The sequence below is a fragment of the Hippichthys cyanospilos genome, chromosome 13 (genome assembly GCF_059441005.1).
Source record: "Hippichthys cyanospilos isolate Australia breed blue-spotted pipefish chromosome 13, RoL_Hcya_1.0, whole genome shotgun sequence".
Lineage (NCBI taxonomy): Eukaryota > Metazoa > Chordata > Actinopteri > Syngnathiformes > Syngnathidae > Hippichthys > Hippichthys cyanospilos.
In genome coordinates this window covers 14,059,340-14,086,927 of record NC_142381.1, presented here as the reverse complement: position 1 = coordinate 14,086,927, position 27,588 = coordinate 14,059,340, and the positions used below count along the sequence as shown (strand labels likewise).

At 39.7% G+C, this 27,588-nt stretch overlaps 4 protein-coding genes across 4 annotated transcripts in view; 1 reads left to right on the top strand and 3 right to left on the bottom strand.

The window, feature by feature from the left end:
* The window catches only part of col23a1b (collagen type XXIII alpha 1 chain b), a 124,181-nt gene extending 117,807 nt beyond the window's left edge, over positions 1-6,374 (bottom strand). The window contains 2 exon segments of the mRNA XM_088431046.1: positions 4,763-4,832; positions 5,876-6,374. Of these exon segments, the coding sequence (XP_088287172.1) occupies positions 4,763-4,832; positions 5,876-6,160 (355 nt within the window). The 5' untranslated portion in view covers positions 6,161-6,374.
* Positions 6,375-6,845: 471 nt separating this feature from the next.
* LOC148413955 (dual specificity protein kinase CLK4-like) lies at positions 6,846-12,013 on the bottom strand. The gene is made up of 13 exons (XM_088431045.1): positions 11,869-12,013; positions 11,293-11,453; positions 10,752-10,995; positions 9,754-9,856; positions 9,394-9,460; positions 9,197-9,313; positions 8,952-9,118; positions 8,773-8,867; positions 8,130-8,259; positions 7,960-8,042; positions 7,800-7,879; positions 7,615-7,705; positions 6,846-7,430 (listed from the first exon to the last, which is right to left on the bottom strand). Exons 2-13 carry the CDS (start codon positions 11,451-11,453, stop codon positions 7,257-7,259), a joined length of 1,512 nt encoding a protein of 503 aa, XP_088287171.1. The 5' UTR covers positions 11,869-12,013; the 3' UTR covers positions 6,846-7,256.
* Positions 12,014-12,268: 255 nt separating this feature from the next.
* tmem126a (transmembrane protein 126A) lies at positions 12,269-13,146 on the top strand. Its single transcript, XM_088431815.1, has one exon. The coding sequence runs from the start codon at positions 12,383-12,385 to the stop codon at positions 12,998-13,000; it is 618 nt and encodes a 205-aa protein (XP_088287941.1). The 5' UTR covers positions 12,269-12,382; the 3' UTR covers positions 13,001-13,146.
* A 602-nt stretch (positions 13,147-13,748) lies between these two features.
* The window catches only part of LOC148413953 (ras-GEF domain-containing family member 1C-like), a 30,108-nt gene continuing 16,268 nt past the window's right edge, over positions 13,749-27,588 (bottom strand). The window contains exons 2-14 of the mRNA XM_088431814.1: positions 26,625-26,840; positions 24,886-25,008; positions 24,638-24,775; positions 22,076-22,297; positions 20,236-20,310; positions 19,705-19,806; positions 18,479-18,581; positions 18,319-18,398; positions 17,886-17,981; positions 17,720-17,815; positions 17,488-17,611; positions 16,511-16,583; positions 13,749-15,536 (exon numbers count right to left, since the gene is read on the bottom strand). Coding sequence (XP_088287940.1) covers positions 15,512-15,536; positions 16,511-16,583; positions 17,488-17,611; positions 17,720-17,815; positions 17,886-17,981; positions 18,319-18,398; positions 18,479-18,581; positions 19,705-19,806; positions 20,236-20,310; positions 22,076-22,297; positions 24,638-24,775; positions 24,886-25,008; positions 26,625-26,834 — 1,467 coding nt within the window. The 5' untranslated portion in view covers positions 26,835-26,840 and the 3' untranslated portion in view covers positions 13,749-15,511. The remainder of the gene's footprint in view (positions 15,537-16,510; positions 16,584-17,487; positions 17,612-17,719; positions 17,816-17,885; positions 17,982-18,318; positions 18,399-18,478; positions 18,582-19,704; positions 19,807-20,235; positions 20,311-22,075; positions 22,298-24,637; positions 24,776-24,885; positions 25,009-26,624; positions 26,841-27,588) is intronic.

Here is a 27,588-nt window from a genome sequence, read left to right as displayed (position 1 = left end):
CGTGTGTGTATGTGTGTGTGTGGGTGTTAATGGCAACCACCTGAAGCTTGCAAGAAGCGCTGCACTGTTGGCGGCTGCTGGCTGGTCGCTTTTGCAAGCCTGCGCATGTGTAAAAGCGTCACAATTGCCTGAGAGGACACTAAATAAAGCTTTCTATATTTATTTGTATTTATTTACGAAAGTGGTATGCTCACTAGTTTTTAGTGGTGGTCGCTAAAGTCTAGTGCAGGGGTTCCATTTTTTTGTTTGGTGGCCACATCCAAAAAATTGGAATGTTGCAAGGCCTACTTAAGATTTTTCTATTTAATTTCTGCATCTTATTTATTTATGACTGCCACAGAACTCTTTTTTTAGGAAGGTGATAAGGCAAATAGTTGTGACTTTTTTCAAGATTTTGGGAGCTCAACGCAGCCAAATCCTGTCTGAACCAAAACAGTAGAAGTCACATATCACTTTAGAATGAGATTCCTGACTTCAAAATGAGAATTCTGGCTTTAATCTCAGATCTTTCAAAATCCTAATTTCAAAGTCTCAATTCAGATTTTAAAAAATTTAGACTTTAAAAGCCTTTAAACAAGAATTCTGACTTCAATTAGAATTTAAGTAAGAATCCTCTCTTTAAAGTGGGGTTACTTTAAAATGAGAGTTCTCACTCATGAGAAGGCTCTCTTACAGCGTCAAGTTGAATTCTGATTTCATTCTCAGAAATCTCACCAAGTCAAAATTCTCACTTAATTGGAATTAATTGTGGTGAGGACTTTGACTTGAAATGAGGATTCTCACTTTAGTGAGAATAAAGTCAGACTCCTGACTTGATTCTTACAATTATCACAAATCAGAATTCTCATTTTAAAGTCAGAAATCTCCTTTTAATGTCAGAATTCTCATTTTAAAGTGAAAATTGGCATTTTTCCTTAAACTGAAGACTATACAGTCAAAATTCTCATTTCAAAGTCTGAGAATAAATTTGCAATTGTCATTTTAAAATCATAATTGCCACTTTAAAGTCGGAGAATAGTTGGAACTTTTAGAACAGTTAGAATTCTGACTTTAAAGTAGTATTTCTTGGAATAAAATTAGAAGGATTAACAAATCTGAAAAAAAAAGAACTATTTTGCCTTTAAAAGAAAGTGTTTAAAAAAAAGAATTCTCTTTACTGACCACTGTGTGTTTGAGGACAGGTTATTATACTAGTCATAGTCTAGTAAAGGTACGCATTTTTCAAATTGTTTCAATCACTCTGCCCACTAGCATTTATTCATTTTAAAAGGTAGCCTTTTGACAAGTTATGTCAAGTTATGTCATTTTGTCACAGGCCAGTGAAAAACGCATGGCGGGGTTCCAAATGTCGCCCCCTGTTGGCCGCACGCTGAAAGTGGCACGGTAAATACCACTCGCGCTGAACCTCTCACGCAAGCGCGAATGCTTCCAAGTTGAGCTTCAGGTTTCAAGTGGTATAAACCGCCGCTCAAGGGAGAGAAGAGGAGGTTCTCCTTACAGCGTCGTGTTGCGAGAGAAGCTCACGTCAGCCTTTCAAAGATTTTTTTTTTTTTTTTTTGCCTCTATGTTCTGGATGCACGCACGTCAAGTCCAGCAAATGCCCCTTCAAAGATTTTCCACTTGGGAGCCTCGCAAATAAAAACAACACGCACATAGTTTCTGCCCTGAGCAAGTAAACAAGCCAGCGCAGTTTTCAGAGAAACGCCAACAACGCTTTATTGAGCAATCTAATTGTTGAGACATGAAAACATAGCGAGGCCACAGGCACTTTGGCACATTTTGCTGCAAAGGTTTCAACTTAACAAATTGGAGTCATACCAACTAGAAAAGGAATTAGAGATGCAACGATTAATCGATTATTTAAGTCATTTATAGACTGTAAATATGTTTTTAAGTTCTTATAAACCAGACAGATAGTTGTTTTGAGACAAAACAAAAACGAACAAAAAAAACAAAAACATTTGCTTTTACTTGGAATACAGTGATCAAAATTGTATATCTGCTACAAATAATGGTTATCAGCCTCTATGAATACTAATAATTGGCATTGGTACTGAAAAAAGTACAAATAAACTGTTGCCACTTTGGCAACTGAGTCAAACCCAAGGCCCAGGGGCCAGATCTGGCCCTCCATGCAATTATATGCGGCCCCGAAAGTTTGCGACAATGTTTCTTTAACTTCTCCATGAAAAAAGATATTTGACCAGAATTTTATTATTTTTATTAGTATTTTAAAAGATGGGAACACACATCCATGGCACTGAATGAGTTATTTTGGCCCATTACTTTTGGTCGCTAAAAAAAGTTGGTGGCACGTCTAAAAATGGTTTTATTTGCTTCACTGTTCCCCTAATTTGTTTGTAAATACCCTGAAAGCCTGCAGTTAACTTACACGTTGTTTGATTACACAAACATTGAGCCAAAAATATTGGAATTGTGTCAATATGAAGATGAAGTATTATTCAAATAAATGGAAGGAATGGTTGATCCGAATCAACTTTTTATGAGGCGAATACAGTCGTAATCGCGCTAAAAGAATCAGTAGCATTTGGCAGTCCAGTCAGTCTTGGCAAATAACATCTCACACTAAAAAAACAGAATGTGTTGACAACAGGCCAGAAATTCCGCTTGTGAACACTTTCACCTGTTCTAGCCATTGGGAGAAAATTGGGGAGCCAGGGGGAAAAAAAAAAAAAAAAAAAATCCAGAAATCCACAGATAAGCATTCTAAGAGAAAAATAACTGTGCACTATTTTGATATGCGCACACGGGATGCTTATTTTTGCAGGAATGAAGAAATATGCTTGCAAACCTGAATCCTGCCTCTTTGGGTTAAACAATACCCACAAAAACAACCATGTCGGGATTTCCCAAACGGCTTCAGCTCAAGAAACAAAGCAGAAAGCTGGGTCCTGGGTCCTTAGACTTACGAAAATAAATACAGTGGAACTACAGCAGTGATTTTCGACCTATTTTTTTTTGTTTGTTTGTTTAAACGATGTACCCCCTGGAGAAAAAGTTAGCCAAACAACGTCTAAGCAAATAATTTATGAATGAAAGAAACGAATTGAAAAAGAGTGCTATGCCTCACATATCATATTTACATTTAACCAAGTGTATTTTTGCAGAAAATAGCTTTTGCGGCATAATCGGTTTTATTTCTGACTCGTCTGCTGAAATTTTTTGTCACGGATGAGAATGGGAATCCCATATCAAACTTTAACAATTAAACATACAGCGTTTTGCAAAGACGTCACGATAAGTGAGCAATATGTTGCTTATTTTTCCAATTAATTTGCTCTGAATTTAAAATTTACTGTTCCGACAGAAGCGAATCTGGAGCCCAGTGAGGGGGAAAAAAAAAGTTTGTCAGGACTTGCCCACAGAATTCTTTTTTTATTCTCAGAATCCTCACATTAAAACAGAGATCAGACTTTATTTTCTTAGATATATATATATCTTTTATTATTAGAGTACAGCGAGTTCTGAAAAGAATTTTACTCTCAGAATTCTCAAATGAAAAGTCAGACTTCGAGTGACTTTAGTCAGAATTTCAACTTTAAATGAGAATTCCTACTTTAGTGAGAATAAAGTCAGAATTACTTAATTCTTTGAAATCTTAGTATATACTTTGTCTTACGATAGTCACAATTCTCAAGTCAGCACTCAGAATTCGGAATTGTCACTTTAAAGTCAACCCCCCCCCCCCCCCCCCCCCCCACACACAGTCTGAGATCAGGCTGATAAGTGAAAAGAAAAGTTGGTTAGAAATCTGATTTTAAAAAAAATGCAGATTCTGAGAATAAAGTAAGGATTCTGAGAGTGAGAATCATGACAAACTTTTTTTTCCCCTTCACTGGCTCTAACTAACCCTCTTCCGTACGTTCCTGTCCTGATATAAAATAAGCATTAAATTAGATTTGCTAATGCATCTATAAACCCGGTTAAAATTCCCTGTGGCCCCAGAAGTGCCTTGACATACCCACATTTGAGAACCACTGCCTTTAGGCATAACAATTCAGAATTATAGAACTACACATGAAAGTTACACAAGAAATGTTAAACTGCCACACTGAGTCACAGAAACACTTGAAAAGCCAGCTCAAAAGCCTCACTTTAGTAGAAATACTCCAATTCCATTCCAATGCATTTGCACCATCAAACAAAGTTCGGGGATAGTAGGGGTGTCCAAACTACGGCCCAAGGGGGCATTTGCAGCCCACCACCCATTTTTCTGCGGCTTTACTACGACAAATAAATTGCTTTATGTACTGTAGAGCTTTATGCAAGGATAAACTGGGATAGGCTCCAGCACTCCATGACCCTCGTAAGGATAAACGATCAAGATGATGGATGGATGGCTGGCTGGCTGGCTGGATGGATGGATGGATGGATGGATATAAAATGTTTTTGGGAGTGAATGAGTTAACAGAGCGTGAGCCCCCAGCAAAGTCAAGAGAAGCACTTTACACTTTTAGAGGGAAATACGAGGGAGTTGCACGGCGTGTCTCACACGCTGCTCTTTGCGTCAGGAAGAAGCCAAACGGATCAAAGTAAGCATCCCCCACTGGCAGGAGGGCGAGTGTTCGATTACGTCCGTCACAATAAAAGCTTACGGAACATACTTGAAGGCTCCAACACAGAAAAAGAAACACAGCGAGCAATGCCAAAAGCATCACTGGCAAACATACAACTGGCGTTAGCTCATGTCAAGTACCAGCTAAGTGTCCAGTTACTTCAGTGAGGACAGAGAGACACATACCTGGAGGACAGGCGCATTCTTGCCCAACATCTCGACTTGTTCGGATTTTTGGCAGCAGCGCAGTGACTTTCTGCGAAACAAAGAGCAACAGGAAGTTACTGTATCTGTACTTGTTTTCTATTAACCTTTGGCACCATGTTCTGGGTACATCACTACAGTCGCTTTTATAATATTCTTTTGCACACTCAGTCATAAGGGATTCTATTTGTTGTTGTTGTTGGTGGTTCATAAACCACAAATAATACACCAGGTGGTACTAAATACCATGTATTTTTATACTTTTAGTCGACCTAGATGACATTCAGTATCCCACTTATTTAGCCACTTTCAGCAGGAAAAAAATGGTAGTTATAATAATTGATTGAAAATTAAGTGAAAATTAATAAAACAAATCAACTGCCAATCAATTAAGTTCATCGACAATATTTTTAATAAACAAGTAATCCTTTAGAGTCATTGTTTAACTTAAAAAACTGGTCAGACTCAACGTTAATGCATTGAATTTTAAGGCCCATTGTGAAAACAATTAATGATTAGCTTTCATGTTTAAATCAAAATAAGCTATCTACAAACATCTGGCCTTTCATTTGATATTGTTAAGCTTTTTTTTTTTTTTAAATAAAAATCACTCAATACCAAATAAACACCAATTGTAGAGAAAAATATGTGTTTAATGTTTGATATAATATTGAATAGGCACACTTATGCAAATTGAAATCTGATTATTCGACAAAAGAATTGATTAGAAATATTGTGATAGAAATCATAATTTATACCTTTGAAATAACAGTACACGCGTGCTTCGCTCATGTAACAGCGAACATCACCTGACCAAATCCAGAAAACAGGTGAACGTAATTGGTCGATACCTGAGACTTGAGCGCGTGTGACGTCATCTTTAGTCGACAATAAGTGTTTAAGAAACTGAATTCTAAAGAGGTAATAACGATAAATGTAAAAAAAGAAATATTCCGTTAATTTAAAAAAATATATAAACTTTTTACACCGGAAAAATCCTAAATTCGTTTCCTACTGCAGGACAGGTTTTCGCGCTGGTGCGCGTTCATTCTCTGGGTATATCTGTCAACCTTCTAAAGTCGCGGGACAAAATACCTCTTCCACGAGCTTCCTTACGGAGGCGCTGAGCTCTGGAAGCAGATTCCCATCATCGTTGAGGAAACTCCCGTGTCCCGCGTGGACGGTGGGTACTCGGTCCAGTTCCATCTTCAGTTTTTGCTCCAACTGGAGCGTCTTGAAGCTCATCAGCAGACACACACTGATGGAGCTCAGGGACATGAGCATGCACACGACCACGGGGACCCCCGAAGACCACCGGTGGACTGCGGACTTGGGGGCGCACCGGCACGCAGACGACTTGTTGTCCACGCCGGGGTCCATGCTGAAATCCTACTTGAGAAGCTGGAAAAGTTCAACGAGCGGGAATGACGTCCTTGGAAAGCCTCGGTGGACTAAAATCGACGAGTGACACTTTCACATCATCCGGCCACGGGCTTAGTTTGAAGCGGAGGTGCACAAGAGGTTTGGGCCGCCAATAGGTGCTTGCTCGCGGAGGAGCCTCTCAACGTGGAGCTTGTCTGTATCCTGCGCAGACGTAAGTGCGACTCGCACTGGCGCACATGCAATTGTTTGCCTCATTAAAAGTTGCTTGTTCGACTCAAGATAAGACCGCCCCTCACCACGTGGGACAGCACAGATTGACAGCTGATAGGTTGACGGAGGATTGGCAAAAACGCCTGATTGCTACTCACAAAATATTTGTTACATCAGTTATAAGCGCTAGCCGATTGCTTTGTAAGCTGAATACTAGTTGTTAATTATTTAATTTCATGTTAAGGCTATAAAGACCATTGGAATCTGATTTTGATTAATGATTAATGTCTGATTTGGTTGACTCAGCAGGTGCAGTAAAGTCCAACTTCAAGGTACGGACTCACGACAACGTGCGCTTTTTTCGTTAAAAGCCTCACAAGCGTTTGGCGGCAATATTTTCAGGAGCGTTTTGGCGCCACCTTATGTATCAAAGAAGAAACTGCATCAATCTAAAACCCACAAAAAAACAAAATTAAGCGTTTGATACTTACATATTTATTGAAATAATGATACTGCAACAGACAAATACAAGAATAATTCTATACAGTACAAAGATTTGCAACTTTTTACAATACAACGCTGGAGACAGTTTGACAATGATACTACCCACTAGGAACTGTACAATCCAAACAGAAATTAAGACTTTATGGAAAAAAAATATCTAAAGCCTTTTCGAAGCGTATTCTTTATACATAAAAAAGACAGCTGTGAATTCATTATTAGGACAAGCTGTGAAAGACTTGGGCTGGGACGGGCAAAGAGAAGATGGGCAGGGGACTGATACAGTCATGTGCGATCGTCTCTCGTGGAGAGTGAAGACGTTGAGGGGAAAAAAAAGCCAACGCCCTGCTGAAAATGTCATTTGATGTCATCTTTCAGCCACTCAGTGCTTTTTGCTGGAGCTGGAGCTTGCGCTGCTGCTTTCGTGGTAGCAGGCCAAGAAAGGGTGTTGGAGCGCCTTGTCCAATGTGATACGTTTGGCTGGCTCATAGGCCATTAACTTCTCCAGGAGGTCGAAAAGCTGCTGGTGGTCCTCGCTCTGAGACACCATGTAACGCTGTGGGAGGGATAAGGGGAAAAAAAAAAAAATACAAAATTAACCCAGTGTGTATAATGTGAAAGAGTGAAAAGCAGTACGTGTAAAAAGATACCAATAAGAATGGCACTGGCAAATTAGGAGCAACGCCAGAAACTTGATACTCGATGAGTCAACTTCAAGGCAGTATTAAAAACTGACTGACCCTGAGTGGCTTGCAATGCTTCCTGACGTATCGGCCAGCGGAGCTGTCAACATCCCAGTCCAGCTTGTTGCGGTGAATATAGCGCTGCTTCCTGTGCAACAAATGTGGGAAATGTTCGGCATGGTTACAGATGGCGCCATATTCACAAGCATATATTCATATTTGCTCCAAAAGCTGTCCCCGACCTGGTTTTTTGAAGGAGATTTGAAGGAATCGGGCCCAGGACTCGCTCCATCATAGCAAGGTGTTCCTTGCTGTCATGAGTCTAAGGTAAAAATAACAAAAAAAGAAAGCTGGAATACGATGTAATGCAACATTTCACTTTTCAAGGCTAAAAGAACACACCTGGAAAAGGGTCGAACCGAGGTAGTACTCGATGAGGATGCAGCCCACGCTCCAGACGTCACAAGAATGATCCCAGCCGAGGTCTGAGCCACAAAGCGGACACTCGAAAATAAGGAGCCAGCCGACGACATGATCGTAAGCTCCCTCCCGCCTAAACGGGGACCACCTACCTAAAATGACTTCTGGGGCACGGTAATGACGCGTGGACACCACAGATGTGTGATGCTCATGTTCATATGTAGCGTTTCCAAAATCCACTATTTTTATATCAGGTCTCCTTAGTGTGCGTTCATCTCGTTTCTACGAATGAGAATAGAAATGCGCTGATTAAACTGCAGCGACAAACAAAGCATTCGATTAGACTTAGAATTCTGGTGAGCTTGTACGAACTCAACCAATGCCAGATACAAAAACTTTTTTTTTAAGAATTAAAATTCAACCACAGGTACATATTGTTTTCATATTTGCCTAAAGGAGAATCAAAAATGGCTGGTACTAAATCAATTAGGCACTAAAGTTTACTAAAGTAATTTAGTGCCTTAGTTACCGCGGGTAATGATAAATTTACTTTGCCTAAAGTAATTTATTACTTTGATACTTATTTACCTAGAGTAAAACAGTACTGTAGCAATTTGCTTAAATAAGACAGTATAAGCATTTCTATACCTAAATATTCTATTACTTAGCTACATAATCAATTATAAGAGTACTTACCTATCTATAGTAATCAATTAAAAAGTACTTTTTAATGTTTTGACTACAAAAAAAACTCGTTTGAAATGGAAATGAAATAGTTAAAACACAAATGTTTACCTTTACTGGATTGTATTCCATGTCAAACTCCGAATCAATAAAGAGAATATTCTCAGGCTTCAGGTCTGTGTGAGTCAACTTATTTCTATGCAGAACTGAAAAAGAAAAGCAGAAGACAATCCATCAAATTAAGGACGATATGTAATCGCTAGCGGTCGGCGGTGTCGCCGTCAACTCACATCTAACGCTGCGAATGATCTGATAGGCCATCTTCCGGATGTGCCCGATGGGGAAAGGGATGAAGTTGTTCTCCTTGAGGAAATCGTACGTGCTGAGGCCGAGCAGCTCGAAGGCGATGCAGATATGACCGTGGTAGTCAAACCAGTCTAACATGTGAACGCAAGAGCTACGAAAAAACGCAAAACAAACGTTAGGCGTCCGTCGACCCGTTAATAAGGATGACGGCGGCACGCGGTTCATTTACTATTTGCTCTGCGAGTCGAGAGACTTGAGGTGTTCGAGCACAGCGACCTCAGACTTTGCTGCGTCGCGGTAGCGATCAATGTTTTTTATGATCTTCAGAGCCACTCGCGCGCCATTACTGGAACGGAAAAGCAAAGATGTCATATCTGCTGGAGGAATAAATAGAGCGACTGACACATGGGTCAAAATGATTCTTACTTTAGGTGATCAAGGCATTTGACGACCTTCCCAAAGGCACCCTCGCCAAGAGTACACACAATCTCATCTATACAAAATAGAGAGTGAATGTTAGAAACCAAGCAGTGGTATGTCAAACGCTGCCCTTTGGCTGCTTCACTGCACTAAATAGCTACACTAGTGTATGAGGTTTAAGTGTGTGTTGTAAAAATAATAATAATAATAAAAAAAATTCTAAGTTTAATATTACACGAGTAGTAGCAAACCTAAAAATGACTAACGCAAACAAGTATTATCTAGTTAAAATCTAGAAATAAAGACCAGACAAGAGTGTGGAAAAAAAATGTGAACTGTAGGGAAAAAAAGGTATATATTCTATACATCTCGCTTTCAGCATGTCTCCATTGTGATAGATGAGGTGACCCTCGTCATCATCCTCAACACTCCGGGATCTTTTCCTGCTCCTGTGGCGATGGCTCCTCCTCTGCATCGGAACCGCCGCAATCCGCCATCACATCAATAACCCATCAGTCAGCCAGCCAGCCGGCACCAGGCCATCACAACGCGACATGGTCATTCATTCAAGCAGGCCGAGCGGGGAAGGTGTAGGGATGGATAGTTTCGGGCCGTTCAGTAACACCGCCGGGCGATTGGACGGAGCAGCAAATTCAAATTCAGCCCCATCGAGAAATTGGGCGCCAGCCACCACATAGTGTGTGTTACAGAAGAAAAACATGGCAACAAGATTTTCAGTTGAGACGTTCTCAGAGTAGTGCAGAAAAAAAAAACTGAATTGACATGTAGTTCTTTGCAACTCTTACAGTGTCATTCATTAGATGTCATAACAGCACTGTTAGATCCTCTTCCACAACAATGTTTTTAAGTCGTTATGTTCCTACTTTCAATTAAAATTTTGACGGGACAGTACATTTTGCCACTCAGCAGCAAAAACATACTTTGTCTGCAGCTTATAATTTTATTTCATGTAAGATTAATACCTCCAAATACACATTTTTTTAATTTGCTGTAGACTGAAAATGACATCACTTGGCCTTATGGCTCAGGTAACGACCAAATCACAGCTCACCTGTTTGTGTTAAGCCTTAACCTGAGCCTTGAGCACGCGTGATGTCATAATCAGTCAACGGCAAGTAGCAAAATGCATTTTAAAGGCATTAAATGGACATGAAAACTAATTATGTTTTCAAATTCACGTGAGACAAAATGACAGTTTTACTGCAGAAATTGGCAAAATAGGTGCACTAGCCCCATAAAAAACTGAAATTTGTATGACAGCTTGGCTAAGCACAAGTGATAATGACCCTTTTGATGGTTTGTGGCATAAACTAAAAAGGAAAAGAAAATGCAGTAGCTCATACCGAGGAGGACCTGTGGCGAGAATGGCTTCGCCTGTGCCTTCTGTCTCTGTGCCTGCTTCGTCTGCTTCTTCGACTGCGCCCGCTCTGCCCAGAAGATTTGCTGTAATGGTGCCAGTCGCGATCTCGCTCCTTCAGGCTATAGTCGCGGCTGTCCTCCGCGCAGGCACCGTCCAAACTGCGTTCCCAGGTCTGCCTGTCCCTTGAGTCCACGCTGTGGTTCAAACTTCGGTTCTCCAGAAAAAAACTACAAAATATCAAATAATCAAATCATTATGTGGGCCAAATTCCAACAACCGGCCATTTTTATATTGACCAGCCATGTGTGTGTTCCTCATGAGTGCCATAGAAAATGAATGCATTAATTTCTGTCGACAGAAGGGGGCAGCAGATCGTCATGATGACGACATAGTTTGAAGAAAACAAGGTGCTAAATTAGGGTTAATACTTAATCCACCACCACGTCCCAATTTTTGCTTGGTCGTCAATAAAATAGTTCTGCTTGTTTTCAATGTTATTAAAACAAATAGCATGTTTGTCCTACCCGTCATTATTCTTGTGGTGTCGATAAGTCCTTCTGTACTTGTTTTCTCGCTCACTGCTGTGAGAATCCCTGGCCTTCCGTTTACGATACTCCATTCTTTCTTCCCGGCTGCACTCGTCAAGCCAGACACCCGGAGAATACACTCTCGTGCAATGGCGCATCTAAAACAAACACATAAAATAATAATAATAAACATCAATCCTAAAAGCAGCGATGCTCGTTGATAAGCAGCACAGATCGCAAACATTCCAACAACGGCCATTATGGCGTGCGTCGTAAATCCGTCACTACTAGGCCTAACACGAGTAGATACAGTTTAAAATTCAATCGAACAGGATCGCAATTGAAAATGTAATCAAAAAACACTGTGTTGAATTAGCAGTGTAACGATGTCCATTAGAACGTCAAATTTTTATGATCGTTAGCATTAGCTTAGGTGAAGTAACAGCAGACATGTTCTCTGTCGTCTAGGCGTCGACGTAAGAAGCTAACAGGCTAAATTTAGCCTTTGCAATATTAATACACCCCAATGCTTCAAAAACAGCCTATTTCCAACAAATTCACGATAAATCTTACCTCACTTGTAATACAAGCGCAGAACAGTAGCTTAATTTAACTTCGCTAAGGAGAAATATCAATAAAAACTGAGAAATGCGTTCGACGATTCTCTCTCAAAGATGGCGAATGCTGCGAATCCTGGTTGAGCTGCTCAAGGTATGCTTCGCGTCACGTGATGCCCTATACCCCGCCCACACAAACCTCTCCACATATTTCGACTCTAAATTTCAAATCATCTCTTATTTCAAAATTTCTTCAGCAAAATACTCATATTCCTTTGTATGAATATTCAATATGTTGTTTTCAACCCCACAACAAATTATGGTATTAATACTTTACGATTACAAGTTAAAATATAGGTCCTGCAAGACAATTTTGAGGGCAAACTATTAGGTATATTGCTGCGCATTGCCTTGTGGGTAAGACATGGCTGCGCCCTGTTTGACAGTAAGGAATCAAACTACTTTCAGATGCCCGTATCGTACCCTTTATCGCTCCGGTCATCCTTGAATGAGTTCAAATAATCCGGACAATGTCTGAATACTTCGAAAAGGACAGCAGCGCTGGAAAGACGCTTTCACGAGTGGCGATCGCCGAATTGCTGGCGAAGAACTTCGACAACCTGCCCGACATTGACCGCAAGCTCTTCGTGTACGGGCCTTTGTATCTGGGTGGAAACGGGGGGCTTGCCGGTCTGATCGCCAATAGTTTGTACCGCCGAGCCCTGAACGTCACTCAGGCGCCCATCGCCTCCAGCCTTCCGATGGCCGTACTTCCCTTTATGACGACGTACGCCCTTTACAACGCCGTGGTGTCAAACCCTCTCCTGTCCGGTGACCTCAATTGCCCCTCCTGCGTGCTAATGAGAGGCGCACTCGTGGGTGTGATCGGCGGCGCAGTGTACCCCGTCATCTTGGCCTTACCTGTCAACATCGGCCTCGCGTCCAGGTACAACACGGCACCGATGCCGGAGAAGGGAAACGTCCTCCGGTATTGGATGGACATCAGCAGGCCGATTCTGAGGAAGATGAGGGCGGTGGTTGTCCTCCAGGCCATCTTCGGTGCTTTCCTCAGCTCCAGGAACTTTGAAAGTTACACAGCACTGGTTAAGATCACTTTTGGCCCTCGTGCAGAGGAACTACAGAACTGAAATGTGCACGAGTAGTTTTCTTTTACTTTTCGTGTTTATATTATCGACACAAACTCAGCATGATTTAGTTTACTACTAGCACTGCTTTGTAAACAGTCGCTTATGTGAAAATGGGCTGAAATTAAAATGCTGAGTTCATGTGATAATCCAATGGCTTTTCATTTCGTGCCTGTCCTTAATTTCTGTTATTCCATAACAATTGTTCTTGTAGTCCCTACGGTTGAAAATATTGGTAGGTACTGTACATTTCATTCCTTATTCTACTTTTTATAGAAAAGTATTTCAACTGTGAGAAGATGGAAACAGCAATGACAGTGAAACGTAAACCAATATCCACAGGGACAATTTTGATGAATGTGTTGTCTTGTGCTAGCCCAAAAACTATCTCAGTCAACGTTTTTTTTTTTTTTAACTTTGAAAGACATCAAATCACTAGCCTACTACAGTCTACTTTTACACAGTTATCTTTTATACCTATGTACAGAACTAATGTTAATGTATTGATGTTACAAGTGGACCATCAAAAAATGTTTAGTCAATATTAGTGGTGACCAAATGAAGCTTCATAAGCCTGTGCAGCGAACTGGTTTGCATGTTTTGCTCTATAGCGACCTCAAGTGGTCCCAAAGCCCAATAAGTCAGTCATTTTTATTTAGAATAGATTTTCCACTATTTTATTTACATTCTAAAGCACAATTACCAAAACACTTTAGCAACACGTTAAAAAATGTAAATAAAAAAAGAGAGCAACTGAGCATGGCTTTACTTTATTAAAGGTTTTAAGGAACACACATTTTGCAGTGATGGTTGAATCAAGGGTTTCAGTTTGACCTAAATTAAGGAAATCACGATGAATCCCATCTTTAAAACACACTTGCTTTCAAAGTGAATGTTATGGATGTTGTGAAGATGATTGTCGTCAAAATCACAGGATAAAGGTTATCAAAAGCAATCATCTCTGGATGGTCGTCAAACCTGATTTTGACATTACAGGAAAAGCTTATGGATGATGAGCAGAATTATTAGTCTTAGAGAGAAAATATGCATCTTAGGAGAAAATATTGACATCAAGCTATTATAATGAGCATAGTTTTGAAATGCTTCTAATTACACTGGTTCCGCTCACTTCCCGATAAGGACATCCTTATTAAGAGCTCCAAAAAGCACGAGAAGGACAAAAAATAAACCCACAAAACAATCATAGCTCACGTAAGATGGACCTGAACCAGTAAATTCCTATGGCACAATTTCCCTTTGTTATGCTAAGTCATTCACTGCCATTGATGACTATAGATGTCAATTTGTTCTGACATATTTACTGGGCTGGCAGTAAATGAGTTTAACCCTTCATTAGCATATCGATGCATCATCACTGCAGCTAGCCTACTGCCCCCTTTAAGAAAGAACCCACTATAACATGCCATATCACTTCATACCAAGTAAAAGTACAGCAAAAACAATACATCTGTCAGCACAGAAATCTCCATAAATATAAGACAACTGAACATCAGTCAAGAAAAAAACGACTTCCTGAAGAGCAGAAAGATGAGGGGTGAATGTGCACACTTGGCTAAGCTAACTGTACTTTCCCCAAAAGGAGTAAACACTTTTCCAACAGTACATATTACCCCACTTTACAAAATAAAAACACAATAAATAACCATAAAACAAAAAATTAAATAATTTCCAGTCATTCTTATAAGACAATCTCAGTTGACAAGAATGCTTCATATGGAGAACACACACACACACACACACACGTTTGTACGGCTATACTTGTGGGGACCCAAACCAAATTCTACTATACTCTAAAAGCAAGTCTTGACCTTCAAAAGGAGGTCTCAACAAGTGAGGATCGTTCTAAATGTCCTTATTCTCCAAAATGTCCTCACTATGTCGGTAGAAAATTCAAAACGGTTCTCACAAGTACAGCCATACAGAAACACCCACACACATCCACACATACATATTTAAAATACCTCAAAATTCTCTCAGGCACACAGCAACTCCTTCACTACAGTAGACCAAGAGTATAAAACTCAACAGCTGATACGGGCAAGCCAGCGCCCTTCACATCATGGAAAGTTTCATTACAGTACATTACAATGTAAGGAAAACAGCTAGCTAGGCTTTGGACCTAAAAGGGAGAGAAAAACATAGAAGCAAATACCAAAAACAACAAGAGCATTTGTAGGAATCTGACGTTACAAAGTGGTTTTCCCTGTAACTGTATTCTCCGTGGTAGTAAACATATCCCCACAGAGTAAATGAACATCCTCATCATGGTACTTTGTGGTCATTTGTTCAGTAGCTTCATTATTTTCACATCTTGTTTTTCTTCATCACACCGTATTCTTGATGAATCCTGTTCATCATTTGTTTTTGTTTTTTCAATTCATCTTTTCTTCATAGAAAACACCTAAGTACCAGCTTGGTTCCTTCACAGTTCATTATAGTGCAATGAGAACATGCGTTCCCTCGCTGGCGAGGAGATAAGCTGCCATCAGTGCCTCATGTCTTTCCCAGAACGTTTGACCTGTAGGGAAAGCAAACATGGGGAATGACAAACCATGCAAATCATAAACTATGATACCGAGCTCTTCAAAATAGCATTGAAAAATAACATTCATTCATGGATGATCTCATTCAATGTCAGAGTCCAAACATTCCATTCCTGGTGCAAATTCATATTTTTTCTTTTGGCTAAAAGAGGGTCTAAAAATGGCTGGGAGTAAATTAAGTAAGAAGGCACCAGGGAGCTGAAATTTCACCCAGATTGTGACAGCATGTCAAATTTCGACATGGCATGACCACTAAGTTATCACACTACTGGGAGTGTGTCACCCATTGGCTAAAATACTACAAGAATAAAGTGGACGATAACTACACAAAAGTGATCAAAATACTGCAAAAGGGTTAAATACTTCAAGTACTAAAGTAGTCGATGACTTGAGCACTTTATTCTGTTAGCGGTACCAGTGATTGAATGTGTGGACTCTTTAAAATCGTAAAAATATGTCTTTGGGATTGAATTAATTATTGAGTTAAAGAGGAAGTTGACCACCAAATTCTCTGCAGAATATATTCTACGCAGCGCCACTAGTCTAAATATGAATAATTTTGTGTTTGTGTAAAACGAATTAAGTATCAAAATCCATCAGCCTTTTCCTTCTTAAGGGCTGGCCATTTTAGTCCTTGCTTTTGACTGAAAATTATATCAGTTGCTCAGGGCTCAGCAACAACCAATCACAGCTCAGCTTGTGAATATCACATGACCAATCCTTGAAAACGGGTGAGCTGTGATTGGTTATCTGACTACAGAGCGTCTGTGATGTCATTCTCAGGAGACAGCCAGTGGCAAAATGGCTGCCCGGGTAGATATCATTCACTCAAAAAGATGTTTTTATAAGTTTTTTTTAGGAGTCCAGAAGTTCAACACCAGGTATCTATATTTATATATTTTTTTTCTTCCAAACATTTATTGGAAAGAATATTACAATGTGGCCTTACCTGAGTGCTTTCCACCTGTCCTTTTCAACCTGGTTCTCTGGACTCTCACTTTCATAGGATGCAAGGTAGAGTCCTAGGAAGAAGTATTTTATTCAACAGTAGAACATTTGAAGTGAAATGAAAGTATCTCATGAACTTTGATTGAAGCTGAATACAAGATGAATCTTGACTTTGAATATATAATAATGCTCTCATTCTAAAAGTATGGGTCAAAAAGAATAACCCAGTAATTGGTGAGTTTGATCCTTGACCCAATTGTTTTACTTCTTTGCACCAAACAACCACATAAATGGGTGATTTTGTACAAGACAAGCACAAAAATGTTTTTTTTGTATATATTAAAAAAGAATAAACTCAGAAAGTTGGATCAATATGAGCCTTTTTTTAAACCCATTATTATGTTATTTTGACCCAAATGTTTTGAAAGTGCATTTTTGATTGACATTGCCTAAAAAATTCACGAGGGTCACCCAGTGCAATATGTTTATTCTTGTAGTTATAGTCAAATCAAGAACAAATCAATTGGAACATGAAACAATTTATTGCTAAACAATTTTACTGTGTTTTTTTTTTTTTTTTTTTTGCAAAATGTTGCCAGCCACTATTGTAATTTAGTATGGATCTCCACTGTCATGAGTAATGTAACTTTACACCAGACAACCCAAAAATAAAACAGATGATGTTACTTTGGGAGTTACTGAATAAAATACCAGTAGAAATGTTGTTCAAAGATGTATAAATCAAACACGGATGACACAATATTGTGTTTGAAATCATTTGTTTTTCCATTAAAAAAGAAATTTCCTCGGTGAGGGGGGAAATATAGTTGAAAAAAAAAGGGTTGTGCATAGTACTGGCAATTGTTTCTAATATTTTGCTTCATGTGCCTCCATAACCAACATGATGGAAATCCCTTTCGATTTGATGCGTGTGTAAAAGCTGCAAAAGTGTGTGAACGAAACGTGACAGGCGCTCACCATCCTCACTGAAGATGGGGGCAGTGTGCAGGTAATGAAGTATGGCCTGATCCTCCTCAAACGGACACTCCACCTGCTTCCAGATCATGAATTCCCCAACTTGCCTGCCCAGCTCCACAAATTTCTAAATAAAATAATGAATATATGAAAATAATAATAATAAAACGATACGTTAATTTCCTTTCAGACACAAAATAGAAAGAGAATGTTACAATATCAGAAATGATCTCACCTCAAAGTTAACATGGCCATTGGGAAGTCGATTGGCGCATCCTTCATTCAGGAAGTAAATATCTTTAATGAGAAGGCTGAAGAAAGGGATCACAATCTGAGTGGGGAAAAGAAAGTCAGGGTCAAAGCAAAAGAAAAAGCGAGAGACGCGGCGAGACCACGCCGACCTTTTCTCTGTTGCTGTTGGCCGTCCGAGAGCGATGGGCGGCCCCCCTCAGGGCGGTCCTGTAGTTGTAAAAGTTTCCTGTAGGATCCATCTGATGCTGTTAGGGAAAAGCGCAACTTCAAGGTAATGCTGTATTCCGGTCTGGTGTGGTCTTCACATCAATTCCGTTTTTCAATGGGGACGGGCCATGGCACGATTGATGCTACACTAGTGTAAGATTTAATCTTTGAAACTACTAATGCACAATCACCAATAGATGGCAGTGATGAGCCATTTTATAAATGAGAACAGCACAGTTTATGAAACCACTCTTGATAAAGTCAAAATACTTTAAAATATGTGTCAGTGAATTGAAAAAGTCTCTCATAATCCTTCACCCAGTTACGCTTGTCTATGTCGTATCTGTCAGTTATGGGTGTACCATATTTCCATACCTCCAAAATGAAAAACTTAGCAGTCTTGGCCTTGCCCCAGGTCTTCTTCAGTCTCGACACAGGACTCATATTCATACCAGCTAAGAGGGAGGCATATTTTAATTATTAACGTTAATGCATTGCCTTGACATTCAATCAAGCATAAGATTAGTGGACTCACAGATGATGGCCATGAGAGAGTTGAAGTTTCCGATGTTGAAACATTCTCTGGCCACATCGATAAAAAACTCGATGACCAGGGCCCTCTGCTTCTTTTTCGCAGGCTGCAATAGATAATAAACAACCATAATACGCACGGAGCGGAATCGATCGGTCTGTTCATTATTTTGTTGAACCTTTAACGAGGCGTTTCTTTCATTAAAGGTCAAACACTGTGCTTCTCCAATAAGTTCGATAAGGAACCAAACAGTAATTACATTTAAATAGCTGAATACAGCACAGAGTGATTTTGATCTTATAACACATCAGATCTGTTGAAATAATAAGTGTGTTTGCCTAAGGTGTGCGTACAACACGAACCGCTAGAGGGCACTCACGACACGTAACAATTGTACTGCTATTCGTGGCAACCAAGCTCTAACGTTTGACTTGATGAAAAGTAAACTAAATCATATCTATTGAGCAAATTTGAAATTTAAAGTGTACACATAAATTGTGCACATGCAACAAGCAAAGGAGTTCGTGCCGTTAAGAGGTGGTCTTGAAGTGTATAATATAAAACAGCGGTTCTCTTCAGCATTGACTTAAAACCATGCCGTGAGCATAAAATTATTATCAACATTAAGTGTCCTCTTTGGGATCATAATACAGCCGTGCTCTTAAAAAGCAATCATCGACGAGCTTTAAAATAAAGTTTTCAAATAATTAACAGATGATGGTAGGCACCATAATGACAGTTTGGATCAAACCATTCCAATATGGGGGAGTCCCGGTTTTTTAAATTCAATTCAATAGCCTACTGAATAAAAGACTATATTTTTATCCACTTACTGTACATTTTAACGAGAAATTAAGAATGTAGCAGTTATTTTCAAACATTTTTTCAAAAGGATACTTTTGAAATCTTACCTATCCCGTAAAATTACTTAATTTACTTTAATTTTGAGAACGGTTGACAATACATCCAAAACATCAAATCAATTTGCTTTTGAGCTGAATTATATCTAAAATAAGACTATTTTTTCCCCCATCAACGGTCTGTTTATCTGAAATATTATTCACAAGCCCTTTTAAATTTGCATTGGTGAGCATTGGCCTCTCAATTGTGGGTTGTGAGAAAAATGCTGATTTGACAGCGTGATTATGCACGTGCACCTTTGTGTGCCACAGTGAAAGGCCGCTGTGAAATGTGCAGATGTTTATGTTTTCCCCATATGCTCTACTCACCATGCAGATCTCAGTGGCTACCAGATAACACAGCCTGTTGAACCACCTGACATAAGCCTCCAGGTTGGACGTTTTCTTCTGTTCACTGAAGCATGGCTGTTGCTGATTAGCACACATACACACAGAAAGAAGCAAATACAAGTGAGTAACGGAAATGTTTCCACGGGGAATTGCCCTAATGGTAATTAGCTTCCTGTCTTCAGGATGACCCCCAGTGCGAGCGTAAATGACAAAGCGCAGCAGCAGGCTGAGAGCGGCGGGAAGCCGATCGATAGCGCGAGGAAGACCGTACGGCACTTCGGGGACGGCGAGCTAATACCAAAGAAAAGCCCGGCGTTGTGCAACGCAACACCACAAATGACACTGTGATGGTTGGGGCACTCGAAGCGATTGCGAGTGAATCGAAATGCTCAAATACCACAACATCAATACAGTGTATGCTGTAAATACGGATGCTTTGTTTTTAAGCGAGCCAAAGACAATGAAAACCGTGCAATCATACAATTACATTAGCATTTTTGAAAACCTTACCCGGGTTCCATCTAGGGGGTCTTTCTGAACGAAAGCTTGAACAAACTCTTCTGGTCCAATATGACTCAAATGTTCCTGGAAAACACATCCAGACACAATCATGATCAAGGAGTCAATCAATGGGGAAGTAAGGCTGCAACTATCGATTGTTTTAATAATCGAATAATATGTCGATCATTTTGTTGATGAATCATATTCCCCAAATATATTTTCATTTACGCCCTTTTATTAAAAAAAGTGAATTTTTTAAATAGAATAGAATCGCCTTTACTGTCATTTTAGAACAAATTTATTGTCAGTATAGAACAAAATTGTGGAAACACATTTTTTATTCAGTTACAGTTTTGGTTCGTAACTGGTTCGCTCAAGCGATTAAAAATGTTTAACTAATAAGTCATATATTACTTTTGGGAATAATCAATTACCCTCAGGTAATTAAGTAATCAATTACCCTCGGTAATACATGCTAAAGTAATCAATTACACCATTCTGATAAGAAGTAATCAATTACTTTAGGTACTATGAAATACTAAAGCAATTGATTATGTTGTCATGGTTACTTTTGTTACGAAAGTAATCAATCACTACAGAAGAACTAAAGTAATTGATTACTTTAGTATTTACTCATTCACTCCAAAAACGTTTTGTTTTTTTAAGGAGTCCAGGAATTCAATAAAACACTCATTTAACATTAACTAGTGCAACCATTAAAATAAAATGTCAAATACATGGAACTTGTTAGGCCTGTGGTTGTTTTGTCTCAGGGAAATGCAAATCATTGTCATGTCAAGTGTGAGCGTGTGGAACTTTGGTGTGTGTGTGTGTGTGTGTGTGTGTGTGGAGTGGGCGAGTGTGAAGCTGTCAGATCCAATACTCTCAGTGCAGTTTATCCACGTAGTTTGCTGCCCCAGGCGCATGACTGACTTGTGGGGTGATGTCAGCACTCAGACACGGGTATACACGCTTACACAAACACAACCACCCACACCACAAACACGTGCCAACAGACACACACTTACACACCAAAGGGACAGCGCACGCAATCGGTGCTGTTCTTTTGCCATAGTTTGTTTCGTGGCATTTGTTTTGAATGCCATGTGAGGTTTAAGAGCGCATTAATTGGAACAATAAGCAACGTATTTCTAAATTGTGTTTCAGTGAATCCTCATGTATCTCAAGAGGCGGCCATTTTGCCACTTACTGTCTACTGAAAGTGACATCACAGTTGCAAAGGCAACAACCAATCACGCTTCACATGTTTTCTGAGTTTGGTCATTTGACGTTTGGTACTGTGATGTCATTTTGAGTCGACGGCAAGAGGCAAAATGGCCGCCCCTTGAGTTGGATGAAAACAGCTGGGAAATGGCATCACGAATGCCAATGCAGATTTGTGTCAAATTAAACAAACTAAACGAGAGCTGTCACTATTTTTAGAACAATGATTCAATGATAGATAGAATAGGTAGATAGGTAGATAGATAGGTAGATTAATTTGATGATCAATTAGATGATTAATTATGACACCTCTAAAGTAAATGCATACAATTTTCAAGGAGTCACTAACACATTTAAATTGCCCATTGCTTTGTTTAACAGAAAAGTAGTGCTTTGCCGCCATCTTTTATCTGGTGTACCTTGTAAACAGCGAACTCTAAATAATCACGCTCACCCCGTCTTACGTTCCTCACCAACCCTGCACCTTCATGTTATCTCAATGCTCGACCAACCTTGGCCCCCACTCTCCCATCTTCCCCCCCAGCCGTTTCTCCTCATCATCATCTCATTTCCTGACCTCTGTCCGACCCTCCAACCTCCCTCCCCAGTTGGGCCCTTCCCTTACCAGTTCCACGTGGGTGAGCTGCTGCGCCAGGGTGTAAGGGTCATTGCAGATGGTGAGCATGTCCTTCTGGATGGGCGGGGGCTTGGTCTTGAAGGCCACCAGCTTGTCGGAGATGTAGGAGGCATTGAGGGAGACCTTGATGATGCTCTCCTCCCCCTGACTCATCAAGGCCAGCCTTTGGCTCAGCTTCTGCAGCACCTGGTTTAAGGTTTTCCAGTAGGCCTGAGAAGAAAAGAAATACAAGTCAGTAAAACTTCATTATGGACAATCAATTCATCAACAGTCACACGGAGCATTAGATTCGCCCTGAAAATAAAAGAAATATTGTTCAAATAAAGTTAAATAGATATGAAAGGTAACTGTTAGAAAAATACATTTGTAATTTCACCCAAAAATGTTATCATTCAACATTACAAGAAAACAATGTATCGTAATGACCTTAAATTCATGTCATTAAGAGCGAATAATCATTATTTTACAAAAAACATGGATGTGATATTAACTCATTCGCTACCAGCAATTTTCGTTTTACCTCACCATGTGAATGTAGCTGGGTTTGAAAGACTAGGTTCTTAAAACGTGAAAATATGTCATTGGTATTGGATGAGTTAAAAGCAGTAGTTCCACAGGAAAGAAGACTGTTGAGGATCTCGTGATCAACACCATCACCAGTATGATCACTTTCATTAGATTGTGCACACATTTGTGTTAATTACGCATTAAAAACTCTATTGTTAGGTTGCTATATATATTTTAAGAGATTTGTAGAAGAATTCTGATATTACATTGATAAAATTGTATGTTTAGGGCTGCAACTAACAATAATATTAACTCGTTCACTACCTCTGAAGGAAATAGATGCGAAAAATCAAGTTTAAATAGACAATAATATAACTTAAAATCCGACTAACCGACTAATAATTGGTTAATCTGTTGATTATTTTGCCAATTGATAAATGAATAAGATTTTTTTAAACAGTTTTAGATTTTCATCTTTATCCACAAAAACAACCTTTTTTCAAAGTGATACTACTGAAAATACACTAAGACAGTTATTTTATAAATTGATTACTGGATTAGTGTGTTAAAATACCCAATAAATCAGCAAAAATGAATATTTTCCTAAATAAAAGCAGACTTTTGTAAATGTTTAATTTTGATTAAAAAAATATAGAAATCAGTGTGTTTCATGAAGGACCTAAAAATCTGATATCTACTGTCAGGAGCAAAAACTTCTATATGATTAATGGATTCTCAAAAATAATTATCGATTAATTTGTTTAGCAAATATTTGTTGATTATTCAACTATATAATGAGAGATTGAAAGATAGATTTTAATAAACAGACTTTTTCCTAGATCAGGGGTTTTTAATTTTTTAATCAATTATGTACCAATGATTTTTTTTTCTCAGCCAAATGCCTCCAAAATATTTTATTTAGGGACATTAGAATATAAATTGTTCATTCATTCATTGTTTTATTTCTGTTTTGTCCGCTGGATTGTGTCACTAATGACAATCTGTATGAAACTAAAAAAAAACAAACAAAAAAAAACCTAAAAGGCATAATGCACATGCATATACAACAAGTTGTTTCATGTTCCAAGTAATTTGCTCTTAATTTGAAAACTGCATTGTTACTCTAATGGCATTAGAAATGATTGGGTTAGATTTGCTGAAACCTGCAGAAATGCCATTAAAATCTTACATATCTCCTGAAGGAGCTTGTAATCCTATTTGAGAATCACTGTTTTCGCCACTGTAAATATAATATATTTTTTCTCATAATATTGCTCTTTAAATCTTGAAACTTCAAAAGACTTTTTTTTTAAAATATCACAGCCATGTTTTTATTTCTTTCTATCAGTCCCCTTATATTTTTTGAATAGCTATTACACTGCAAAATTATAATTACATTGTTAAACAGGTTTAGGTATTATGTAGTTTTCTAAAAGGCATTTAAAATGTTTTGTGTAAATATGGTTCATTGGATGATTTTCCACACATGCAGTTGCAGTGATGCGGTGAGTAAGTGTTTCGTGTTGCCCCTCCCTCTAAATTCTGGTCACAAAGGCCGTGAGGTCAGTGTGCCTTACCCTCTCCACACACACGCAGGCCATAAATAGCAGCACATTCATCACTGCCTGCCCTTCCTTTCCTTCTGCCCTCAAATCTACTTCCACCATCCTCCCTGCTTTTTTGCTCGGAAGCTTCTTTCTCTTCTACCTTTTCTCTCTGTGGTCGGAAGCCCCTCCCCCTGCGTTCAGGCCATCCATCCACCCTCCGTCCCTTGAGACCGCACATGCAAGCACTCCTCTTAATGTCCTTTTCCCTCTCTGTCCTGCCATGCAAAGATTGTGTAACACTTTGCTGTGGCTACTCAACCTCACGTTGACACAGTGGTAGTGATTTAGCAGAATTCATTTCCCCATCGCTGCGTCTCCACTTGAGCGATATAGCGTACAGTATACATATTATGTAATGACCGCCATGTAAGTTGCTTCGGGTGTGGCGTCCAAGAAATGTTCTAAAACAAAGACGGAATAAATATTACGTAATGACCTCATCGCAGGGAGCTATCCTGTGGATGATGTCTTTAAGGAGTCCCACCATCTTCTCCTCCTTAAAGTCTGACGGGAATGTCTCTGTCCACTCGGTGAGCAGCTGCAGGATCTTGGGCCCGAACTTGCGCACTTTCGCCTGTATTTGGTTCAAAGCGATCACAAAAGAGTCAGGGGGAAGGAAGAATGTGCTCTCAATGGTGTGCATTGAGGAGTGCTGTGCGGTTTGCAATGTGCTGCAGTGCTCACCGTATCAAGTGGGCTCTGGTCCAGCTGCTGCTGCTTGATGCACAGCTCACACACTCGGGCCAGCAGCTCCGGAGGAGCGATGAACAGACGGGCGCTCAGCAGGAACGTAAACACATAGGCTTTCTGTCAAAGGGCAGAAGGAAACATTATTTGACATAGGGTCAACAAGACTTGTGCCAATGCCTGAAACAGCTCATCTGTGAAGTGAATTATTGCATGGCTTTGACTATTGAACAGTGAACACCTGTTATATCTTAGTTTGAGTGCGCAACGGAGCGTTGGAGAGATTTTCACAGAGTTTTGTTGAAATAAATGCACACCCTATCTCCTGGTTTTCCTGTTTGGTCGGGTACCAGCTCCGTTTCTAGGTCGACATGCGGGGCCCAAAACTTGTGGCAGCCTCATGGTTCCCAACCTGCTCTGCTACAAGAATCACTTCCTTCTTGAAAGCTACTTTAATATAACTGTTTGAAAAAGGATGGACTCGGCCGCTGATTCAGTCTACTTGCTTCTTTTTTTGAATAGAATGCGGTAAGAACTTTGGCTAACGTGAGGAGCTTGTTAGCTGCAACTAATGCATCCGACTGACTGCCGGTAGTCTAGCTCATCCCAGTGCCAAAGTTACCGTGAATAAAAGTATGAACATGTCCAATATAGAAATGCGCATTTGTATGTCATAACTTGTCTTACGTGGCTGTCGGATGCAATCTTAATAACATTCTAATGTTCAGTTATCTTTTATAGAAGACACCAATACTTTAGGCCTTCATTATTGGGGAAAAAAGTGTCCTTTGTTAGGAAAATTACTGTACCTCTGAAAAATAAAACCAAAAAAATAAAAGAAGTGAGGCATTTTTCCGCTGTGCAGATGAGAAAAAAAAGTGTCAACCCAATCGCAGCAAACATTGCTAACGCTCTGTGCGAAAATAAGACATGACAGAAATGTTCAGAGAAGACCAACTTCAAAATAAAACATTTGAGCAAAGAATAGATGGACACAAATGCCTTGAAAGGCTCTTATTTTGAAGCTCTTCCCGACAGCGTGTCGCAGCATAGCAGTTTGACAAGTGCCGATGCGACTTTGGCTCTTCAAAGCAAGCCGTTTGTAAAAAAAACCATTGACTTAAAAAAAAGAGCCGTTCAAAAGACTGGCTGTTTTATGTTCTTTTTTAAAAAATGTTTTCATGTTTTACTCGTAAAATAAACTCTAGATTTCAGGGATACATAGCAAATTATGTCATAATTTGTGTTTGAGTGATGGGACGAATATGGTCTTTAAAATATTGTCTGTATTGTGTAAGGAGTACGTACATTAAGGCATGTTGAAAATTGACAAACATTGCTTCATTTTGATGAAAAAGTATTAACCCTTGTGCAGCATTTTGGGTGAACCCTTGTGCAGTATTTTAACCATTTTGGGTAAATTCCTGTGAAGTATTTTAACAATGTTTGGGTCTTTTTATTCCATATAATTCTTGCAGAAGTTTGGCTAAGCGATGGCGCACTCCTGGTAGTGTGATTTAAGGGTTGAACTTTGACATGTTGTCACCATCTGGGTGAAATTTCAGCTCCCTACTATCTACTTTCCATGAATTCAATTTGATGTGAAATGCCTTTTGTGTAAAGCGCAAATGATTGGACAAAATACTGCACAATGACGGGAAAAAAAATGAGTGCACTAATTTGGCGTTTTGTGTTGGAGGTCAGCTCTCAAAAAGTGTCATTGAAGTGTCCTTTACCTCGGGATAGTAGTCAGCAGTAGGCACGAGATTCTGGATGAGGGTCTCCAGTGAGGCGGAGCTGATGGGGGGCCCATCGGCCAGGCATGCCGCGGGCCCCTGGCCCTCCTGTGCTGCCTCTTCTTCCTCCTCAGGCTCCGCGCAGGCCAGATGGTTGCTGAAGCCACTAGGAGTGCTGAACATGGTGCCTGAGCACACAGTCTGGGGCATTACTTGCTGCAACACAACAAAATGCACATAAGATATAGCATTAGAAAAAAAATGACAAAAATAACAGTCAGGCGCGAGTGGGACGGTGATGCTCGGTTTAGTCCCGGAGCATCTTCCACTCTTCACTTTGTCGTCACTGGGGGACAGAGGGTACCCCCCGCTCCAACAGCTGTGCCGTCTCCCACATGACAGAAGACCCAATGAAAATATGGGTCACCCAGTCGCCAAGGAAACCAGCTGTAAAACGAGCATGTGGCCTCCATTCCCGCCCTGTACGAAATCATCGGGGTGACGCGCTTTAAAAATTCATTTAACATGTTGCTTCCTTCACCGGGCTGACACTGCATCTGAGCACTTGCTCAACTGCTGTGTAAGATGAGAAGTGAGTGTGGATTCTAGGCAAACAGATGGGCTCGTGTTCCTCAAGGTACCAATGTCACCAGAAAAAAGAAAAACTGACAGCAAGGGGGTGGGGCATAGGCAAAATGTTCTTCATTTTATAAAGTAGATAATAGTAACAGCCATTATCATCTATCATCCACTATATCTATTATCAGCTAGTATCATCTTATTATATGAGCTTTACTAATATTTTTTTAGGACAAAAAGCACTGCAATGACAATTTTTTTTGGTGCAAAATGACTTATAAGAAGGCAAGGGTGAGTTTGTGATAAATGACTCCCACAATATGAGGGACAAGTGCAATTATAGAGTAAAAAAAGATAAGGGACAGCAGGAACAGAGGAGAGAAAC